Source organism: Neolamprologus multifasciatus, chromosome 8, assembly GCF_963576455.1.
Source record: "Neolamprologus multifasciatus chromosome 8, fNeoMul1.2, whole genome shotgun sequence".
Lineage (NCBI taxonomy): Eukaryota > Metazoa > Chordata > Actinopteri > Cichliformes > Cichlidae > Neolamprologus > Neolamprologus multifasciatus.
In genome coordinates, this window is record NC_140446.1 from 8,347,322 (window position 1) to 8,369,116 (window position 21,795).

Genomic DNA, 21,795 nt, shown 5'->3' on the forward strand with positions numbered 1-21,795 from the left:
CTTATAAAACCTTTGACTGTAGTGCATACATAATATTTTTAGTGTCTGAAATACAGTCTGCTTTTTAAAATGTGCCTTTATACCTTTTGTTTAAAGGCGTTGCTTGAGCGTAGGTTTCTGGAGCTTCGGGATCAGGCCCGGCGCTTGGAGGAGCTGCTGCCGCGGCGAGTTAGCTCAGAGGAGCAACGCGAGGTCCTAGGACTTCTCTGTAAGGTCCACGAGCTGGAGATTGAGAACGCAGAGATGCAGTCCCACGCTCTGCTCAAAGACAACGTGATCCGACAGAAAAACTTTGTGGTGCAGCGTTTTGAACAGCACAGACACCTGTGTGACGAAATTATTCAGCAGCAGAGACAGTTCATTGATGGTGAGTATGTGAGCATTATGACTCCGAAGTTTGTTAAAAACAAACATCATCTAAATACATATAGCACTGCTAACTGGGTTATTAGGCCCTTTACAGTTGAATATCAATGAAGTGAAATGAGGTTACTTTGCACCAGACAATTAGACAATTGAATAATCATGAAGGAGCTCATCAGTTGTTTTTGATTTGTTTTGTTTTTTTATTAAATTATTTCCTGCTTTAAAGATATTAATTATCCTCTGTGTTACAGACCACAGTCTGCCTGTACCTCCACACCTCCAGGAGCTGTATGATATGTACATGAGGGAACTAGATGATAGGAAACTGGAGAAAGCAATTGGCCTAGAAAAGGTGACAATCAGGCAGACCATCAAGGTAACCACAGCTGACACGTAAAGTCTAAACTAAGTGATACTATAGTAGTATTAAGCCTAGAAGAACACAAGGTACAACTAACTCCTATGTGCTTACTTCCAGGAGGTCTCGCTACCTAAAATCGCCTTGCCTTCTCACGGTCGTGACAACATGCAGGACATAGATTCAGACCAGGAGAGCATACGTAACATGTGCTCAGATAACAGGCGAGGTCAAGCCAAAATACGCAGACATACCCTGCCTCCCATTCTGCCTGAACCTGATCTGTAAGAGGACATCTTTTTCATGTGTGCCTTAAAGCTTTTTAATTTGTTACACTGTCTGGATACATACTGTAGGTTCTCTCTTATTCTTATTCCCCGCTTTAGGGACAATAACAGAGTTTTCAAGAGCAGCCCTCATGCCAGGCAAATGAAAAATTCAGCAGTAATGACCCCACCTCCCATCCACATTAATGGGAAGGGCAACAGAGAGGTAAGCACAACTGTAATACCATCTGGTTTTGTTCATTTTGCTTTATCAGCTGTGAGAAAATGCAGAAGAGCTTCTCTTCACATGGCTTCGTATTTAAATTTCACTCTCAGAGATACTTCACTCTATTAATCCCTTTGTTTTTCAACATTCGCCTGTCCATAATAAAATGTTCACTATTGACTCCTATGTTCAGGCTTTTTTTTTGCTAAGCTTACCATAGAATTACATCTTTGTTTCATCACCTCCAGCTCATTATTTTTTCCTGTGTAAATGCATCTGAGAGATGTGATTCATTGGCAAGATAAAGTTATGTTCACCAGAGTCCACCAGAGCCCCATTTAGAATTAAAATTTCATTTTGGAGAGCCATAGAATTGATTAATCCTTACTGACACTCAGACAGACCGACTGAAAGCAAAGTACCACAGTGAATGTCATATCGTAATGTAGCACTCTGCATCTCACGTCTGCAGCTGCAGCCTCTGGCTCCTGAGAGCTTTCTGAGTTACAGCCATCTCAGCCACAGTGTCAGCAGCCACCTGGACTCATCACCTGAGAGCAGCGAGGCAGGGGCCGATATCCCCCTCTCAATAAATGGTACGATATCCAAATGAGGACATATGAACTTTGGGGAATTTTAACAGGGTTTTTAACTACAGTTTAAATACAGGGGGAGTATTTAAATGCAAGGTAACAGAAAATCAATAAACCCTTGAGTTTGATGATTGTTTGTTTCCATGATGTAAGATTTTTTTAAAGCTCTTTGCATCAGTACTCAGGGTGAAGCCTTCAGATTTCACAGTGACCTAGAAGTGTATTTTTTGAAGCAGGACACAAGAAATATTCTGCAGATCTCCTTCATGTTTAATATGAGCGATTGATTTTCAGTTATAACAATGAAATCAGTGCTAATAGGGGAAATGTAGTGTTTCTCTGTTAACCAGCTTTCCTTCTGTTGTGTGAATGGAGATTAAAAATAACAGTGAAAAGAAATTACCTGTGTCTCCACAGAACGGCAGCAGATTTTAAAGGGGGTCCAGAACATTGCAGTAAAAGCAGCACGTCGGCGCTCCAAAGCGCTCGAGGTGGATGTCTTGCGGTTACCTCCTGCACCATCTCCCCTGGACCCCAAGAAGCAGAAGAGCAGCCTTTCTTTAAGCGAAGCTCCCCCTAGAGGTTTGCCAATGAGGCGCGTCAGGCAGCCCAGCCCCGAGCTGAGACACGCCACTTCAGACGATAACCTGTCCAGCAGCACCGGGGAGGGACCTGGTTTGCATGTGACCTGGACACGCCCACGTAACCGGCAGGTGCTCAACAAGAACCAAACGCCTCGCGAGGCAGACTTTGAAGGCCGTCGCAAAAAGAGACGCTCACGCTCTTTCGAGGTCACAGGTCAAGCGGTTAGTATTTGGTTTTCTTTTCAAACTGCCACAAGACACGTGAAAGGTGTCACATAATGTTGATGTCTGTAGATTATCAGTAGTCTGTGTTAACAAGAGGACTAATATGACTGGTCTGGGGTGGCTTCTTTTGTGGTAATCATTTGTCTTATAAGGATTTAAGCCAGGAGGTTGGTACTATAGACTGTATATTAGAGTTATGCCCTCTGTGTACTATGTCACTACATATATGTCACTGGTATGTGTGTATGCCGTGTGTCTTGGAAGATGAGTCTATTAGTGTTCTTCATCTAACTTCCAGGTACCTCAAACCAAGACGAGCACAGCTCAGAGGTTTCGCCCTCTGGACAGCACATCAGACCCTCATCTCCACATTAATGTTCAACCCCAGGCCCCTATGCTACGCCCCCAGTACCGAGGGGTCCCTCCTCTCGCCAAAATCAGGCCTCCCCACAGCAGCCAGCAAACAGGTAAACCAATTTCACTGCCTGTGAGGAGATAGTCTCCCTTAAAGTTGTAACACTGCCGAGCACGATCTGAGAAACCTCCTTATGTACATTTTATAATATGCAAAACATGTAAAGTGTATTTTCTACTGCTCAGCTTCACATGATTACACCCCTCAGGTATATACATGACATTATACATACACATAGCCTTTAAATAACTCATGTTCATGTGTCTCCAATCTTCAAGTATCATTCCTCTTTCACCTTTTGTCATCACTATACTGAGCATTCATTCTGTTATTCCCTCTCTTTCCATAGGCTCAAATGCTGAGTCCTCTACAACCAATATGAATAACCTGAAGCGAGCACCCCAGCTACGGCAGCCCCAGCCCCTCCTCTACATAACAAACACAGGCGCGGGCGGCCAGCGTATACGCAGACACTGAGTTTACACTGGCCGCGACTCCCAACACCAGCATTAACACCAAACCCAGCTGAGCCTGAAGGCCGAACCATCTTGTTATCAGAGATCTGAGAGCATGCAGCCTCAATAAAAAAAAAAAAAAAAAAAAGAATTAATCCTTCAGTGACTGTCACTACGCAAAATTTGTAACAACATTGAGCCGGATAATTTCACACAGGTCTCACTGTGATGGTGCTGAGGGTCAAGTGTTTCCTTTTTAGCTCGCTGTTGTGCTGAATCACTTGTGGTATCGTCGTGTCAGGAACATATCAAGCTCATTATAAATGCAAGACTGTGCTTATGTTCCTTTGTTGTCAGTGCAATGGCTCTGTAATGTTCAGTGCTTATTATGAACAGTGAACAGTTGGTGTTAACGAGCCTCACAGCAGATACATAAGAATCCAAGGGAAAGTATGGATATGGGACAAAAGATTAGAAGGAGACAATATTACACAAATGCCGATGTTTAAAAACAAAAAAAGAGTAATGGCCTGCAGTAAAAAGGTTTCAACATCAATGTTTTTCGTAGTGAGTTTGTTTCAACATGACACACTGAAATTTAAGAAAAAAGAAAACTTAATCATCTTGATCATTGTGCTCTTCAAACTTAAAGGTCTCTGCCTTTTCTTACCCATAATACTCTTTAAGTGTCATGGTTGTGTAGATACACAGGATAGTACCACACAATGTTTTTTGCAAATTACCTGGCTGTTTCAATTAATTATTTAACTGTTGCCTTTTCCATTATTATTTTTTCATTCATATTGTTTTCATAATTGCAACTTTCTATTCTTTATTTTGTACATTTTTTTTAATTTGTACCTAAATAAATTTAACCGAAGTATCCAAAAAACAAAGCATGTGTTTTTGTTGTGCTTTTACTTTTTTGCCTGCAAAGTCTGTAACATCTGTTACTCTCGTCTATCTTGTGTAATATTCACATATGTCCACTAGGGGGGGCGCGAAGGCCAAGGTTGACCATTTAAATTGCAGTAAGGTATTTTTTTTCTTGTGTAATCACGTTTTATTTTTATACTCCAGTGTTAATGCACTCTTTGCATGTATCCCCTGGAAAATGTGGGCGAGTTTAATTGATTTTGTATTTATAATTCCTTTTTTAAGTATTATAATCTTTTTAAATTGGTAATATTATGAATACTTTTTTTATTGTTTTTTTTTTCTCAAATGCTTATGTGTATCTTATAATTTCGAAATAGCCTAAAACTGTAGCCATTACACACACACACACACACACACAGTTTACATAACAACTGGAGAATATGTTTTTCACTGAGTCATGACCAACCAACACTATGCTGAAGGATGTGTCTCTATATTTGGACATTATTTAACCATCATATATTCATTTATGGTTCAACCTGTAATAAAACTGGGGGAAAATCCACTAACTAACCTACCATACTGTCAAAACTTCTGCTTCCAGCTAAAAGTAGAGAACTGAATATATCGTCCAGATTAAAAGCAATTAGATTATTATAAAAACTCCTGGTCTTCTATATTTTACTAAATAGTTTTGTGGTAGAATTACATTTTAAAAGAAGAAAACAAATATAATCTTCATACATGTGTATTTGATCAAAAAAAAAGCGAGTCGGAAATACCGCCCCCTGTGGGCTACTGACTACATTCTTGCCCAATAATAACTCGCTTGTTGTGTGATTGATGTGCGAGTTGACCAATGAGAGAGGGGATTACGGCTCCTGGGCGGTAGTGGACACAGCTGATTTGCAACCCGCTGAAGAAACGGCAGAGAAGAAGGGAAAATGTCGCTGGCTTCGACGCGGACCGTTCTAGGATCAGTGTCCTTTTAGGAAAAACTAGAAGGCATTTCGGTGAGTGGGACTGCCGTCACTAGTTGCACCCAAGGTTAGGGCTTGTGAATTTGGTGTGTCTCGTCCAGAAACGCAAAGGTCCGCCTCAGTTTCGCCAGCTTTGTGTAACGTTTCAGGCTCGCCCCACAGAGAAACACAGTGAGAGCAAGGCAGCCATGATGAATGTTAGACACTTTAAATGCGGACGCGTTGATGAAATTGGCGTCTTTAGCTGGTAGCTTTAAAAGTCAGGCGCGGTTGCTACATCAAATATCAGTTGTTTTTAACTTCTTCTAAACTTTCTGAAGTAAACTTTACTTTTTTATGTTACTTTAAAAAAACTACTTTGCACATCAACGCTGGCCATCCGTGCGAGTGGGCGCGAGACTCAAAACTTATTCATCTCGATTGTTTTACGTAATCTTGAACAGAAACATATTAGCTCTTTGAGCTAAAATACGGATGTTTTAATTTGACTCCTCTCACAAAGCAGCCGAGCTGTGACCTTGCACCATCACTTAGCTGCTGTAAGGTGACGTTGTAAGGTGTAGCACGTGCTGATGATGCAGTCCTTTCAGTTGCTAAACTGTACGTGAATCCACAGGTCTAAGATTTTTTACATTTTATTTATCCCTTAATAATTTATGTTCCACATCTTCCACACTCAAGTTGATGGTTGGACGTAGGAGAGCATTGTTTTTTCTCTTATTGTCTCCTTTTTTCTCTGAGTCGTGTCCTTGTGTCCCAGATCTCTAGATTCACATATATACTCATTAGCCTCTGTATTATTAGGTCTAGTACCGGGTTGGAGCCCCTTTTCTCTTCAGAGCTGCCTTTATTCTTCAAGCAGTTGCTCAGGTGTACCTAATGAAGTGGCTGGTGACTGTATATGCATCTATAGCACTTTGGAAGTGGTATGGTGATTTTCCAGGGGCTCTAAAAATGTGATATTTTTTATCACATTCAAAAATAACATAACCAGTATCACATGTAAGAAACTAAAACCAGGAAATTTGGAGGTCATTTGTATCTCCCGCACTCAGAATATTTCAATCATTAATCAATTTTCTAATACATGTCTTGAACAATTATTTGGCTTGATAGTAGTTTTGATATAACCAGGTTATTTCCAACACTTTCCTAAAATACACTGACAAATGAAACTGTTTCTGTGATTGGAAACATGTAAAAATGCAGTTCATTGAGTTGGTTTTTGTTTCTTTCATGACAATAGAAGTCTTCGTTTATTATGCACATTTCCTGCTTTTTGAATAATTCAAATGTTATTTGAATACATCTCACCTGTACATTTAACTCTATGGACTGCAGCAAATGTACGTTATCCTATTTACTGACAGACTAATATGTCCTAATTTATCTTTTTCTTCTTATCCACAGAATGGCATTTCTGCTGTATTGTTGCCATGAGTGAATGCAAGTGTCACACAGCAGGACAAAACAAGAGAAAAGTAAAAGTTTAGGTTTTACCTGAACAATAAGGGAGTCAGCTGGCATATGTTCCCGTTTTGTAAGGTCAGCTTTAACTATAACCATTTAAGCCCACAAGAGTATACTGTAACACTACATGGGCCTCTAAGGCAATCTGAACTGACAATTAAAGCCTCTTCTCTTCTGCTGCAGTTAGCAAGGTAATATTTCAACAAAGACATGGACCCATCTGCCCGAATGGTGAGCCTGGATAACCAGGGGAACGTGGTTTTCACAGTTGTAAAGCCAGTTATGGGCATATTTCAGGTGTCTTCAGAGCAAAATGGCAGTGCTCCACAAGGGAGCATGGGTCTACAGGGTTTAGCTGAAAGCACATTAGTCCTCCCTCAGGTACAAGGTCAGCCTCCACTAGACCAGAACCAGATGGAAATGAACACCATACAGCCTCATATTCAGCCTCTGATGCAGGTTTCTGCCCCAGTCCAGACTGAGAATTTACCTGCGAATCAGGATCTCCCACAAAGCTCAAGCGAAAATACAGAGTCCGCTAGCCAGATCGCATTTGCTGAGGTTTCATCACTCCTGGATCCCAACATGAAAGGATCAAAAGCTCGTAAGTAGCCAGTTGTTTGAAATCACACTATCTGAATGTTTTTCAATCTTATGGCTCCAAGTAAAATACAGTGCAGTGAAAATTTTGCAAAGTAACGTAAAAGGAAAGTACACTATCTGTCAGTTTTAGGTTTTGCATATCAGAACATTAAGTCCTTACCAGTTCTTAAAAAAATGTAAATAATACAAATGAAAGATTGTGTTAAGTGTTAACAAAAACTAAAACAAAATACTGAAGCAGTGAAAAACTAAGTATACCCTATGATTCAGTAGCTTATAGAGCTACATTTAGCAGCAATAATTTGAAATAGTTGTTTACTGTGTGACTTTCAGCCTCCGGTATCATTATGGAGGACTTCTGACTTGGGGTGGGCAGTAGAAAAGGTAGAAACTATATAATTTGGCCAACGGTAGAGATTTTGACTATACCCCTCTACTGTGATAGCGCATGTTGATGGTGTCATCGAGCTGCGCCTGTTTTGGTCGAAAGCATTGCAGCGGCTGCAAACAACATCATCTGCAAATTACTGCGCTTCCTCCACTTATGTACCATTGATTCATTAATGCTGAATTCTCTCGCAGCTGCTCTATTTCCATGTTGTTGCAGTATATTAATAACTAACCTTGTATTGTGGATGGATTATCTCAGTTGTTCTCCTGACTGAAGTTTGGTCCGTTGACAGCATCCTACCATGCAATTGCATTTGTCCCTAACCACCAGAAACCCTCACGTTAACTTTTATCGAGTGGGGAAAAAGTTAGCGTTCATCCTTCAGCTTTACTGTGCTAATGTTATGCTAACGTAGCTGTTTTGCTAGCGATCACGTAGGACATCATTATATACCAGCTAGTCCGATTTCAGTAACCCTACAAAAGTCACTGCTGTTTACTTTTTTGTCTTCATTTATGTTGGAAGTGGTAGCAGAGCTGTACGTTTTAATTTTTTCATTAATCTCTCAGTCAGAACATGCTATATCATGTTTAGGTGGAAACTAGCGAGCTAACTTCCTGCTAACTTCTCACTCCGTTGAATTTAATACATTCTGTTTTCATGGATGCCTGGATGTTAAACTTAATTGTTACACCTGATAAAGCAGCAACGCTGATCATTTTATTAAAGATGGAAGAATTTAGACAGTTTTTAACTCTCAGTGATGCCACAGTGTTCATTTGCCTATTTTGGACCCAGATTACTCCGCAAGGCTCCTGACTACGGCAGCCGTAATGCTCTGGCAATCCATCAAGCGGTGCACCTTCATAGCTTACCAAAGTTGTACTAAAACATTTTTGACAGATTTCTGCACGCCATGTACCACATAAAATCGGTTTGAGGTCAGTAAGCACAACCAGAATTCATACATAAGGCACACTGTCAATTTTTGAGAAAATTAAAGGATTTTAAGTGTGCCTTATAGTGTGTAAAATACGTTATACAGAAGAAAAGAATATATCACGATATATATCGTTACCGCACATGCTTCAAATTATGGATTTTAAGCCACATCGCCCAGCCCTACTTCTGACCTATCCTTCTTTACAACTTTGCTTAGTTGACTAAAGTCTGCAGGTCATTGTTTATGCACAGCTCTCTTAAGGTCCACACCATTTTAATTTGGTTAAGGTCTAAGGACTTTGGGCCATTCTATAAATTCGTCCCTGTGCTTGGGCCTTGGCTGCTTTGCAGATAACCTTGCCTCTGACTTTATGGTTGACTCTGTGATTGCTCCGTTTAAAAATGGCCTTGTAACCCTTTCCATGGACATTAACAATTGTTTCTCTAAGACAGTTGCTGAGGTCTTTCCTTCTTAGCATTGTGTTACCGTGCACCTGAATGCTCCAGACCATCAAACTCCCAAAACATCTGCTTTTATACAGGTGCTCACACTTAATAATGGTCAGGTTTAACAATACTTATACTGTTAATTCCCAGAGAAAAACTAAGAGTATGCTTATTTTTTAAGACACTCTAAGTATCAGAGCATTCTTCTTATATCCTGATATGTAAAACTTTAGAATTCAAAGAGGCTGTGCTTTCTATTTGCCACAACTCCCTGAAGTCATTTATTCAGCAAATGTATAATCTGTCTCCTTGATTCTAGCCCTTACAGTTTTTTAAAATGTTAGATGTTAAAAAAAAAACAATTTCTGTTCAGATTTGATCAGATGCTGTTTCATTCTAATCCTGCTGTGCTGGATTATGTCCCTCTGTTTTGCTCTAATTCAGGGAAATATCTCATCTCATATGATGAAATTAAAAGGCGTCTGCAGGCTCCAGAAAAGATGTCCCTGCGGTCTTTGGCAGCGTACACTCGGGTCAGCAGAGGACCAGCCAGCAAGAAAACACTCCTGGAGTCGCTTAATGTACTCGGCCTCACGCCAAGCACAACTACCTCTGTATCCTCGTCCTTCTCCAAACTCACTGAAGGTTAGAGGTGTGTGTGTGTGTGGGGTGGCGTGTGTGCAAAGCCATGTTTGGAATTGATAATGAGTTTGAAAGACTCGGCTGCTAATTTGGTTAATTTATTTTTTAGGTGACACCAGAGCTCTGTGTGACGATATGAAGGATTTTGCCCATGACTACATTGACTATGGCAACATGGCAAAGCAGCTTATCCCAGAGACAAATACAGTTCAACACTGGTCCAAAATTATTGAAACAAAGTATGTCTTTCATTACTGTGCGTCCTGTATAACGTGGTTACTGTGCTTGTGAAAATAAAACATCATAATTAAGCGACCAGTTTACATTAACACTTTCCCTTTTTCTCCTAGGAACCATCTTGAGGATATGAGAAAGTGTTTTAGGGACCCGGTCAACAGTGGTGCATTCGACAACGTCACTCATGGCCTCGGTCTTGGAATGCTTGATGTTGCACTGGACATGATTATTATGGTAATTGAACAGCAGATTCGCATCCTGTCTGGTGTCGCAGCATCTGACCCGGCCGACTCAGGTCCACAAATGCGCCGTGTCCGCAGACGCCACCGCAAAACTCGCTTGATGGACAATGAGAAGCTTCATAAGGTGTCTGGAGGGGAAAAAGAACAAGGAAAGCTCATTTCAAAAGCCAAAGGTCGAATCAGAGCCAAGAAGATCAGACAGGAAACTGTAGCTTCTGGACCTGTGGAGACCCAGGCAGAGCCGTGCAAGCCAGATGGTGTGGAGAGTAATGTCCTCACTCTGGTCTCTGTAGGTTACGAGACTGTTTCCAGCGGCCTCGGTTCAGTTGGACCTGTTTGATACTTGCTCACATGATAAGTATAAAGACCCAATCATAGTGCTGTTCAAACTGATTCTCAGCGATCGGACAGAGGTCGGGGTAAATTAAGCTCTCCACTGTAATGAGCGCAAAATCATCACAACATGTTACATATTGGTGTCAGGCTTTAAGGAGCTATTCACTTTCTTCCAGAAAGTTGTAATATGTAGTCAGAGCCACAGCTGGTTAACCTACCTTATCAGTAAGACTGGAAATACACACAGGCTTTTTTTTAATATGTATTTTGTTTCAAAGGTGCATATTTAACATGCCCAAGTTTAAAATAAAGAGGTCAGCATATTTACAAGTAAAGCTCAGGCTTCAGTCACTCTAAAGCACTGAATATTTTGCACCCACCTTCTGTTAAAACCTTGTGTTTGCAAAGAGCAGAAACTCAAGACAAAGGTAGGATAGCTGTGAATTCTTCAAAGCTGTTGTAGTAGTCATGAAATAAGAAATACTATAGCTGAAAATAGGCACAATAGGATTTAACAACCCTCTCTATTATTTGTTCAATCCATGCACAAAACAAGTGTGACAAGACAAAGTTTTCATGGCACTCTCTGCAATAGTTTTTTTTTTTTTTTTTTTATCTTATTAAAGCAAAGTAAATGAAATATGGCTTTAATCTTATGTTTTGTTTCATTTGGATGGACTTTTTGAAAACTGTTTCCACTTTCTGTGCTAAGTTAGGCAATCTGGTGAAATTGCTGCATGTTTACTGTGTATCTGATACAGTTGTGGTGTCAGTCATCTCAGCCTTGGCAAGAAAGCCAATAAGTGCATTTTCCAAAATCTCCAGATATCTTTTTAAATTGATCATTTGCTGCTTCAGTAACAGGTTTTGTTTCTTGGTATCAGTTAGAATCCAATCATACATTATTTTTTCAGTCAACAGAACATCTGGTACATGGATAATATCAAATGTAGATTCTATTTTTTTTTTGGCTTGTGATACATTGTCTCCTGTTTTAATGTTGTATTTATTCCTTAGATTTTCACGTCTGTACTAGAATACTGGAAATAGAGGTTTTTACTTGAGTTGAGTAAAACAGGATGATCTAGTTTTAAGAATTGTCTTCTGTTGTTCTTTTTGTTATCTCATAAATGGAGCAGAAGCTGACAGAGGCTTTAAATACCCCTATCAGCTGCAATATTAAAGTTCATCTGGGAAACCTAGAGTGTTGCCACCCTACCTGTTTAAACAGCCTTGCTGTCTGAACACACCCCCTCACTGCTATGGCAGTTGCATTCGATGATGGGTAAGCAGGTTAATGCCCACCACTGCTGAAAAAACTGCTCAGGAAAATATCAAAGAGCCAAAGCAACCAACTCACCACCCTACATCCCAAAATACCTGCAACCAATGGTGCCAGACACTAATGGACACCCCACTGCTTGAGCTGATTTGGTTGTACATGGGAAGATATAAATCTAGTTTAAAATAATCAGTTCCCTGATGATATAATGTAATAGAGAAGGATTGGAGTGCCAGAGTTGGATTAAAGATTGAAAACAAAATTATAACCACCAGCTTAACATCTTTGTAGGTCCCCATTTTGAGGCTATTTCAACTCTGACCTATTTTGTGTCCCATCCAGTGGTGTCTGGCACCGGATGGGACACACATAAATACTCAAACCTCTCAAAAGAATCATTTTATAAGCAGATGAATAACTGTCAGTGCGTTTCACCTGTTGTTGTAATAAACTCATCAGATTCAATTCTACTCCAAACTGACACAACGGGTAAAAATTACGCCTAATAATAAGGTTGTATACAAGAACAGATCTCCATATGTCTGTGCTGTTTTGACTTGGATTTTTATAGAAGGTGAAAGGCATTACGGGAGTATAGAAATACACTCAGCAGAGTCAGCCAAGTGCTAATACCTTAACAGTGCACACGCACGCACACACATCCACAAGCGGTGAGTGGAAGAGAGAACAGCTTTAGTGAGGATTAACCCTGACAGGGAACACGGACTCAGCTGGAGCACAAGGAAGCCAGAGTAGATAGACCTGTAGGAAAATAGAGGAGAAAAAGCAACAGTGCAGGGAGGTATGAAATACACTGTCGTCAAAAGGACGTGCAAGTTGAAATAGGGGGTCCTCCAAACAGCAGCTAATGACTCGAACGTACGGCACTAAAAGAAAAAAGACGACAGCTTTTAAAAAGTGCTGTGCATTTTGAAACATGTCGATCTAAGATAGGTACGACTGGTCCAGAGACGGCGGCACGGAGCACAATGGGGCACCCCAATGTGCCCCTCTCACAAAAACACATGCATTCCCAGAGGGACAAAAACAGATCCAGTCGACTGCAACCTTACACACCAAATGGTGAGTAGAAGAGTGGCATGACTGAATATGTTACACTGTAAAGAAAATTGTTAGAAGTCACAGATCGTAGATATTGGCTTTTGATGTTGTTGTGATTGCAACACTAACAATAGGGAATAGCACCTGCGTGGTGGTGGTGGTTGTTGTTTTTGTGCTTCACATAAAACTGTAAACAAGATGTTAGCTGTCTTGTTTGAAATTATTTTATTTGTATTTACAACTAAGATGAGATTCAAACCAACAATGTCTCCTGTAGTTTCTATGAATTCGTAAAGGGCCATTCCAATTTTCATAAAACAATTTTTAACTGGCAACGCTATGTTCAGCCTGTTCTTCAACATGTGTTTTCATCAGTCCAACCAGTCTTTGTTGTTAATTCCTGTGCAATGTGACCGTTGCACAATCCTCAAGTCTGAGCTTCTTAGTGCACGACCATGAACAACAATAGCATCAATTTCTTTCCATTTACATCACTGCTGCGTGGTAATACAGTTTACGTGCATGATAACTTCCCTCCATTACGTCTTCACTTAAATGGGTGTGAGCAAAGCTGAAATGCATCTGATCACAAGAGCAACACTAACTGAAGCTTTATACTTGGTGAATGATCATCTTTTCTGTACAAACAATGTTTTTTGTATCCAAACATGAACTGATGGCCACAGCAGAAGAGAGTGTGTAAATCAGATTTGATTAGTTAGCAGTGAGGTGTGCCAAGCTTCTACTGCAGCACTGTTTCGTTAACTCTGTTTTTTCTGCTTTGCACAAGTGTATGCAGGCTATATACCGATACTAGTGTATATATACACAACAAAACCTTTAATGCAAGTTCAGCAGGTCGTGCAGTTGGATATTAGTATTCTACAAATTTGACTGTTGTCTAGTAAATTCAACTAACTTCAAATCCAAATTGTTTGGCTATAACCGGTAAGGATGGCAGACCTCTTCTTATGAAAGATTTATATTATATTATTGAGTATCTTCTTGTGATTAGTAAGCTTTGATGCTGATCCTCAGTAGTTGTCCAGACATCCTTTTACATACAGTTTTACAAAAACACAGTAACACTTTTGACATTGTATATCTGAGAGCTTACAAACTGACCTTTATTCTCTGAATTTTATATATAATACATCCTACTTATTAATACTTGGCTTACCTTTTTTTTTTTTTTTAAACATCATTTTTATGTCTTTTTTGTATCTAGGGAAAATGTTTTATGCTTTTTAACTTTGCACTGTCTTTATTGGTCTAACTAGCATCCTGTACATCTGGTACAAACCTGACCCTAACCCTTCTCCAATCACAGTCCCACAATTTTCCATCTAGCTCTAACTTTTAAATTGTCCACCTTTGTAGTTTAGCATCCAAAATCTCACCTACGTGTATTGCTTGCTATCAAATATCACCATGCAGACATTGCTTGTTCAGAGTTAATCGTTGTGTTTGATTTATTTAAGTCTGGGATATCAAACTTAGGGCCCACCAAATGGTCCAGTCTGGCCTAATGGATAACTCTGTAAAAATATAGAAATTTTAAAGAAGAAGAGCATAAACTGTATTTTCATTTATTTTACTTTTTATTTTACATTTATTTTGTCTTCTAACTGACAAAGACCGTAAGTAAGAGTAAGTAACAGATAAACCATTACTTTAGAAAAATAAAAGCTTTTTTTATTATTACTACTCACCCAGTGAGTCTTGTTGATGGATTTAAAAAACATTTACTACAGCAGCATTTCTTTATAACGCAGAAAAGCTGAGACATATTGTTAAATTGTACTTTTTTTGTCTATAGACTTCTAAGTAAAGAAAGACAGAACCAATTGGAGGTAGTCTTTAGGTCATTACTGTAGGCAGTGGTTTTACTGGTCTGCCCCTTGATGTAAAACGAGTTTGACGCTAATCCTTGGCTTTCTCTTTCTGTGCAACAGCATTAACAAACAGAATGCTAATAAACAGTAAACAGTGTAACTGCTAAACACGTGACTCAAAGCAGCACCAGGCACAAGTTTAGCTTCAAAGAGCTTTTCTCATAGGATTACATGGTTCAGCATGTACTTAAAAAAAATGCTGATCATTTGAATGTAAACAAGAAAGAAGCTGACATCGAGATTTCGTGTGTGGAGGTTTTACACGAGGAGCACCTTTTTCATGTTCTTATATTTACTGTTCAAAGTGCAGTAAAACATTATTTCTCTTGTGTCGTGCTTTGTTTCATGTCCTGCCCAGCTCTTTGTAACATTCATAGTCCTTATGCCATCCTTTTATAATTCTTAATATTTCCATTTTCCCGATTGCCCCTGCAGACAACTTAAACAATGCCTTAGGCGCTATCAGAGTCCTCGGTGTGGAGCTCATTGAAGATGAGCTTAAACCCCATTTGAACACAGTGATGGCCAGCATTAAGGAGAAGAGTAAGTTCCTTTAGTTGCTTTAGGTATAACACTATGCAAAGCAATATAAAATATTTGATGGCTTTTGTTTGTTTTTTGTGTGTGATGTAAATCTAATGAGGGGTTAATGTCACAGGTGCATGCAATGTATATGAACATGTAGGAATATTTAACAGCACCTATATCATAGGCCGCAAAACCACACTGATAAGAAATGGCCCCATGAAGCGAGATGTACAAGGCAGTTGGAAGCACTAAGAAGAGGTTAAGCTATATTTCTGTCTCCCAGCAAGTCAACAGCAGGATAAGAAGGTGGCAGAGGTAATTAAGCGTCAGAGAGGTCACGCAAAAAAAACATTACAAGATTCAGTTCAGGTAACTTGACATATAGTCTATGCAGTCTCTTAAGAAACAAACTCTTCTAAGGCTATATAAAGGGAATCCAACAAGTGTTGGTAGTGTCAAAAATATGAATTATTTTTAAATATGCAATTCCACTTGTGTCCAGAGAAAGGTGCTGCTGAGCAGGTGGTGATCAGTGGGATCTTGCCAATCCTTGCTCTGAGCCTGAGAAGCAGAGGGCCTCTGAGTGTGCTGACTGCAAAACTAGTGGCTGAACTTGCCAGGGAATGTAAGTAATCAATGTTTATATATTTCTTTATCTATGTATAGTTTATTATTTAATACAAATAAAGTATAATGTTAATCTATAGGTTTGCTGGTGAACCCGAAAGCTTTCTCTCTCTGTTGCTTCAAGTGTTATTAGTCTAGTACAAAGTCTTCTTTCTTTACTGTATATTATTTATCAACACACTTTATCAAGGTTTCTTTTTCCCATCAGCTGTGATTCGTAAAGGTTTTGGTGACACGGGCTTGGTTGCGGCTTTGTTGTCGGTCCTGACCCGTTCAGACCAAGAGTTGCTTTTCCACGCAGTGAGGGCCATCTCACGCATGTCTTATGATAGCTGTAAGTTAACACAGTCTGAAGCTTCTATCAAATTCAACACTGCATTTTACATTTGCTTTATGCTATATATCAAATGTCCTGGATTTATTTATTTTTTAGTTAAACAGTACTGAAATAGACAATACAATCTTATTCATTCTATTTATGGAATGATTTATGTTTGATTTACAAAAAATCTGTCATTAAAACAAGTCCCATGTAAAAGTAAATAAATAAAGTTGGCTCAATAAATTGATTTAATATTGCTCACTTTCCCCTTCAGCTAAGCTGCAGCAACTATTACTACGCCAAGGTGCGGTGCCTCGTCTTGTTGCCATCCTGCTCCAGTTTCCTGATAAGGAGGCTCTGGGGGATGTGTGCCTTCAGGCCCTCTGTAACATCAGTGGAATGGGATTAGCAGAGGAGGCCGGAAGGGTGTGGGAGAGAGGAGCGTCTGTGAGGCCGGGGGAGTCTGTGTTTCACGGCGTTTCTCCTCACACCTGTGGTTTTGACTCTTCTGTGACTCTGGTGCGTGTGTCTCAGTGGGGGCCGGGTCAGTACGCAGTCAGCATCGAGGTTTTCCAGCGCTGCTCGTCTTCTTTCTGGAACCTTTATGGGAACAAACGGACTGCTCACTGGTCCCCCTTTTCCAGCTTTGGAAGCTGCTCAAATTTGTACAAGCTGCTCAAGTTCTCTACAAGGAATATTCCACGGACGAAAAGTCTGAAAACCCGTGTGTTCCACACTTTCCTCTGAAATCTGGAAATACACAAATGTCTCTGGGCTCTTCCTGTTTACTTTAATCAGAACTTTTTGATTTCTTCTTCTTGTTTGCATCTACTTTGTAAGGTTCAATCAAGGAACTATTTATTTATATGTGTATTTTCAGAAATGCTAACTTTTGCAACTACATGCATCACGACACGGATTAGGCAATTCTGCTGTTTTAGTGTCACACTGTGCTGTTTAAATTTGGGCAATAAGTGAATCAAGGATTAGATAAAAAATAAAATACAAATACTATAAATCGCGTTACATCTAAAACTTTCTACAGTGATGCTCTTCATGTTGAATCATTTCACAAGTGCTTGAAATAATTGTGAATTCCTATTCAAAGGCAGCAATACTGAGAATGTTGTTTTCTTATGTGTTATCGCTAATTCAACTTTGTGCTAAATCTTTGAACATTTGGATTTCTTTGGGAAGCTTTAAATAATAAAATAATTTCAAATTATGTGTGTAAGTGTCTGTACTGAAGTCAAGCATGAATAACGAATGTTCAGAAACATTGTTAGCAAATTTAGGATTAAGATTGTGCAAATTGAGATAGTAACAGACCATTTTTCATTTAAATACATAAACTGGGTTTCTTTCTCTTTTTTTCTTACAAATGTACACTCACTGGCCCCTTTATTATTTATAGCTTGCTATTACTGGGTTGGACCTCTTGTTGCCTTCACAAATGCTTTAATTCTTCATGGCACAGATTCAACAAGGTGCTGGGTCCGTATCAACATGATCATGCGCTTCCTGCAGATTTGTCAGCTTCACATCCATCGTGTTTAAACAATACTCAGTTGGTTCCAAATACATGCAGAGAAAATATTTACCACACCATTATAACATCTGAACTGCCAAAGCAGGGTAAGATGGATCCGTGCTTTTATGTTACTGACACATTCTGACCTTACGATTAAATGTCGTAGCACAAATTGAGAGTCCTCATTCCTACTCTTTAATTTTGGTGAGTTTGTGTGAATTATAGTCTCAGTTTCATGTTAGCTGTGACACCTGGTTTGGTCTTCTGCTGCTCAAGCCCATCTGCTTCAGAGCTGTGCTTTCAGTCATGCTCTTCTGCACAAATTGGTTGCAATGAGTGGTCATTTGAGTTAATATTGCCCTTCTATCAGCTTCTATAAGCTGGCCACAATCTCGCACTCTTCTGACCTCTTATCAGCAAGAGAATTGGTGCTCACTTGATGTTTTATCTTTTCAGACTATTCTCTGTAAACCCTAGCGCCGGAAAATCCCAGTAGACCTGCAGTTTCTGAAGTATGTGGGAGAGTGTGTCTTGTGCCAAAAACCACATCATGTTCAAAGTCACTTAAATACACTTTCTTCCCCATTCGTGCGTCCTGGTCATGTTTCTTGTAAGTACGATGATATGTCTAACACCTGCATATTTATGCTTTCTTCTTTTTTCTCTCACCCACTCTGCCATGTGTTTCCAATTCATTTTTTCAACGTTATTGAGGATTTCCAGCACCATATCACCTACCCTGTATTTTCACCCTTTTAGCTTCAAACTACAGGGACACTATATCTGCTCCTGGACTATTAATAGATTTTAAGCAGCTTTTAAAGTTCAGGGGAAATGTCTGGGAAAGCCACTACCACCATGTGCAGCCTCTCAGAAACAGTGTGATTACTAGAGCTTAACACTAGATGGCAGACATGTGCTTTGGAGTTACCCGTATAGTATTCATATAGTCTAAATATAGAATAAATTTAAAGGCAGTTTATGACTTTGAACATACGCCTTCACACATGGATTGAATTTAATAATGACAAGCCGGTTGACTGTACACCTCACCAGGTATGCAAAGATATTTACATAGATTCAATTAGTCTGCCTTGCTTTGCAGATATGAAAGCAGTTTGGGACAGTACCTAAGTTAAACTGAATGCTTATCCCTTGCCTGCACATTTGTTAACTAGAAATACCAACACAAGGATAGACATAAGAGTAGTCAAGTGTATCTTGCTTCTCGATCTTTCTCCCATTTCTCTTCTTATAATTATCTCTCTTATTGGTTTCATCCCGCCTGAGGCGTTCTAACGCAGGGGCACGTCTTCTAATCAATCCTAACTTTATTACTCTGGGAACCACTTAAATATTTGATGTGAGATGAGATGAGCCTTGGAATTATTTACAGGTAGACAAGAGTTGCACATACCTGTTACTAACGACTGTCTTGATCGCCCTCTGGTGAAAAACGCTTAGCTGACGTCTTGTTTGGGGAATGAAATGGATATTTACGTAAGAACACAGGATAACAGACAGAATACCATTTATGAATTCTCATTACTTAGGATAATTACCTCGTGATTGCCTGTCTAAATCTAAAGACACTTGATCAAGTTATGTCTGATGAATCAGGGCCTCAAGGTTGAGAAGTTTTAACTATTTAAAAGGATTTCATTTAAAGCAGCAGACTGCCTTCTTTACTTGGTGAATTCTGTCAGCGTGCTGTTTTTGTGGCTTTCAGCCAAAAGCATTCTGCACACTGCAACAAATTGGTTAAAAAAATAATAATGGCAATCTTTTTGGCTAGAGGACACTTGTAAAAACTTTCAAACAGTAGAAGGTTTTGTAAACAACCCTCTAGCTGTTTTAAAGCTCGCTGAGCAGGCTATATATTTTAAAAGAAATTAGATTAGATGTAAAGATTTGGGGTTAATTAGCAACCAGCATCAAAGTAAGGGCCCAACATAAGCTGTGGATTGCAAGTTAATTCATCTCTGTAAAAAGATCTCCTCCGAAAAATGCAGGACCCAATGAAACATCTGTGGTAATTCTAGCTGTTAGCTACAGTGAAATGTTCATGGACAGCCCTGCTTAGTTAGCATACAGTATGTCTTTAGTGGTTAGTTGCTCTGTTTTCATATGCTTTATTAGCTAGTTTAGAAAGATGGCCTCCGAAAGAGACACATTTCCTTTTTTTTGGTAGTCTTTTTGGCCAACTGTAACAAGCTATAGCTGGGAACACTGGCAGTTGTCAGAGAGAGCCCTGGTCCTTTGAATTCTTTGGATTATACCTGAACGAAGAATGAAACAGAGACCAGCAGGAGCCTGCTCATTCTTCTTGTTCTTTTTTGAGTGTGTTTAAAGTTCGCCTTAAATGCGTAGCTGGTGCTTTGCAGTCAGTGTCTAGCAGACAAACCTGTGTACTTACAAAAAACTGGCAGGCAAACCAGTACTACATGCAGACTATAGCGCACAGGTAAGTTAAACATATGTGTGTTCTGTGATAGCTGGATAATTAGTGTGAATGCTTGTAAAAGCATTCACAGTATTGTTCTTCTACATCTTTATTATTAGTGTGAATGCTTGTAAAAGCATTCACAGTATTGTTCTTCTACATATTTATTATTATTTCATGTTCCGTACGTTTTTTGGCATCTATCTCCTTCAAAACCGTTCAACTTAGAAAAACCATTCAAACACCATTAGATTCCTCTTCTTTTGGACAAGTGTGCTTGTATTTTTCTTATTTTTAACATTTATATTTTTAATTTTATTCAACTTTTTTCAACAAAAATTTCCCATGTATTTCAATGGGGAGACCCTTCAAATCCACATTCAAATTACTCATTTTTAAACTCTTACTACTTCCACATACATTGACATAGAGCCACCATTCAAACGTTAAAACGAAGACAAGACTTTCAACTATTCAACTTGTATTTATGTTTTCAATATCTATTATACTTTTTCTTCAGTTCCAGTTTAAGTTTCATGATGTTTTTTCAAACGTTTCAGAGTTTATAATGGGTGTGTATGGGACGGAATGTTGGCGCTAGAGTGAGACAGCTCAACTGCTAGAGTGAGAGGAGCGAAAAAATTAATCTTAAAATCTTTTTTAAAAACTGCTGCTGTGTCCGCAGCATTTGCTCTACAGGTATGATTTTACCCTCAAAACGTAGCCATCGCTGTCCTCTTTCATCCAATGTGTTTATTATTGTAATAGGTGTTATGGTTCTTTCATAAATGTCACCAATGCACAGCCTCCTCCCTCCAACTCTTCCATAGACTCTAATGTTAAAATGGCTCAGAAGGTTCATTTGAAAATCAGAAGAGCATGGTGTCTTTACACTGTCACCACGTCCATATAATAAACTCCACAGGCATGAAAACTGAGAATTCAGTAGACCAGACATTTCTGGCACTCACGGTGAAAGAATTTTGTCAATACGACCTGTACTTTTCATTTGGGAACGATTTGTTTCGGCCTGACTTTTCTGTTCATTTTAAGCATCAAAAGTGAGGCGCATGTCTGTGTACTTGTCACACCTGCCTGCCTAACGAGCTCTGCCTGCCACTATGCCAAGATTCATCTTAAACACTTCTCTTTCAACTGCTGCTGTGTCCACAGCGTTTGCTCTACAGGTATGATTTTACCCTCAAAACGTAGCCATCGCTGTCCTCTTTCATCCAATGTGTTTATTATAGTAATAGGTGTTATGGTTCTTTCATAAATGTCACCAATGCACAGCCTCCTCCCTCCAACTCTTCCATAGACTCTAATGTTAAAATGGCTAAGAAAGTTTGTCTGAAAATCAGAAGTACAGGCTGTCTTTACACTGTCACCACGTCCATATAATAAACTCCACAGGCATGAAAACTGAGAATTATGTAGACTAGACATTG

General features: G+C 39.4%; 3 protein-coding genes across 5 annotated transcripts in view; all 3 read left to right on the top strand.

The window, feature by feature from the left end:
- The window catches only part of kif19 (kinesin family member 19), a 34,443-nt gene extending 29,522 nt beyond the window's left edge, over positions 1 to 4,921 (top strand). For both annotated transcript variants that reach the window (XM_085169491.1, XM_085169490.1), the window contains exons 13-20: positions 97 to 367; positions 618 to 742; positions 845 to 1,008; positions 1,111 to 1,216; positions 1,689 to 1,812; positions 2,227 to 2,615; positions 2,917 to 3,085; positions 3,383 to 4,921. In XM_085169491.1, the coding sequence (XP_085025617.1) occupies positions 97 to 367; positions 618 to 742; positions 845 to 1,008; positions 1,111 to 1,216; positions 1,689 to 1,812; positions 2,227 to 2,615; positions 2,917 to 3,085; positions 3,383 to 3,510 (1,476 nt within the window). In that variant the 3' untranslated portion in view covers positions 3,511 to 4,921. The remainder of the gene's footprint in view (positions 1 to 96; positions 368 to 617; positions 743 to 844; positions 1,009 to 1,110; positions 1,217 to 1,688; positions 1,813 to 2,226; positions 2,616 to 2,916; positions 3,086 to 3,382) is intronic.
- A 210-nt stretch (positions 4,922 to 5,131) lies between these two features.
- Positions 5,132 to 11,754, top strand: LOC146512407 (uncharacterized). 2 transcript variants are annotated; one of them, XM_085169495.1, is made up of 6 exons: positions 5,132 to 5,380; positions 6,758 to 6,892; positions 7,001 to 7,421; positions 9,645 to 9,845; positions 9,952 to 10,081; positions 10,193 to 11,754. In XM_085169495.1, exons 3-6 carry the CDS (start codon positions 7,028 to 7,030, stop codon positions 10,659 to 10,661), a joined length of 1,194 nt encoding a protein of 397 aa, XP_085025621.1. In that variant the 5' UTR covers positions 5,132 to 5,380; positions 6,758 to 6,892; positions 7,001 to 7,027; the 3' UTR covers positions 10,662 to 11,754. The 2 variants fall into 2 exon arrangements, with proteins under 2 accessions (XP_085025621.1, XP_085025620.1); XM_085169494.1 differs by having other exon boundaries at positions 5,134 to 5,380; positions 6,758 to 7,421.
- Positions 11,755 to 11,866: 112 nt separating this feature from the next.
- LOC146512408 (rap1 GTPase-GDP dissociation stimulator 1-A) lies at positions 11,867 to 17,598 on the top strand. Its single transcript, XM_085169496.1, has 5 exons — positions 11,867 to 13,022; positions 15,332 to 15,439; positions 15,927 to 16,049; positions 16,260 to 16,385; positions 16,648 to 17,598. The coding sequence occupies exons 1-5, from the start codon at positions 12,929 to 12,931 to the stop codon at positions 17,118 to 17,120; spliced, it is 924 nt and encodes a 307-aa protein (XP_085025622.1). The 5' UTR covers positions 11,867 to 12,928; the 3' UTR covers positions 17,121 to 17,598.
- The last annotated feature ends 4,197 nt before the right edge of the window (positions 17,599 to 21,795 follow it).

Excerpts from the sequence above, each read along its gene's own strand:
- LOC146512407 (XM_085169495.1), top strand. The coding sequence starts at position 7,028 with ATGGACCCATCTGCCCGAATGGTGAGCCTGGATAACCAGGGGAACGTG. Across the intron at positions 7,422-9,644 it reads CATGAAAGGATCAAAAGCTC|GGAAATATCTCATCTCATAT; the intron begins GTAAGTAGCCAG and ends GCTCTAATTCAG. Across the intron at positions 9,846-9,951 it reads CTTCTCCAAACTCACTGAAG|GTGACACCAGAGCTCTGTGT; the intron begins GTTAGAGGTGTG and ends TTTATTTTTTAG.
- LOC146512408 (XM_085169496.1), top strand. The coding sequence starts at position 12,929 with ATGGGGCACCCCAATGTGCCCCTCTCACAAAAACACATGCATTCCCAG. Across the intron at positions 15,440-15,926 it reads GGCCAGCATTAAGGAGAAGA|AGAAAGGTGCTGCTGAGCAG; the intron begins GTAAGTTCCTTT and ends ACTTGTGTCCAG. Across the intron at positions 16,050-16,259 it reads GGCTGAACTTGCCAGGGAAT|CTGTGATTCGTAAAGGTTTT; the intron begins GTAAGTAATCAA and ends TTTTCCCATCAG.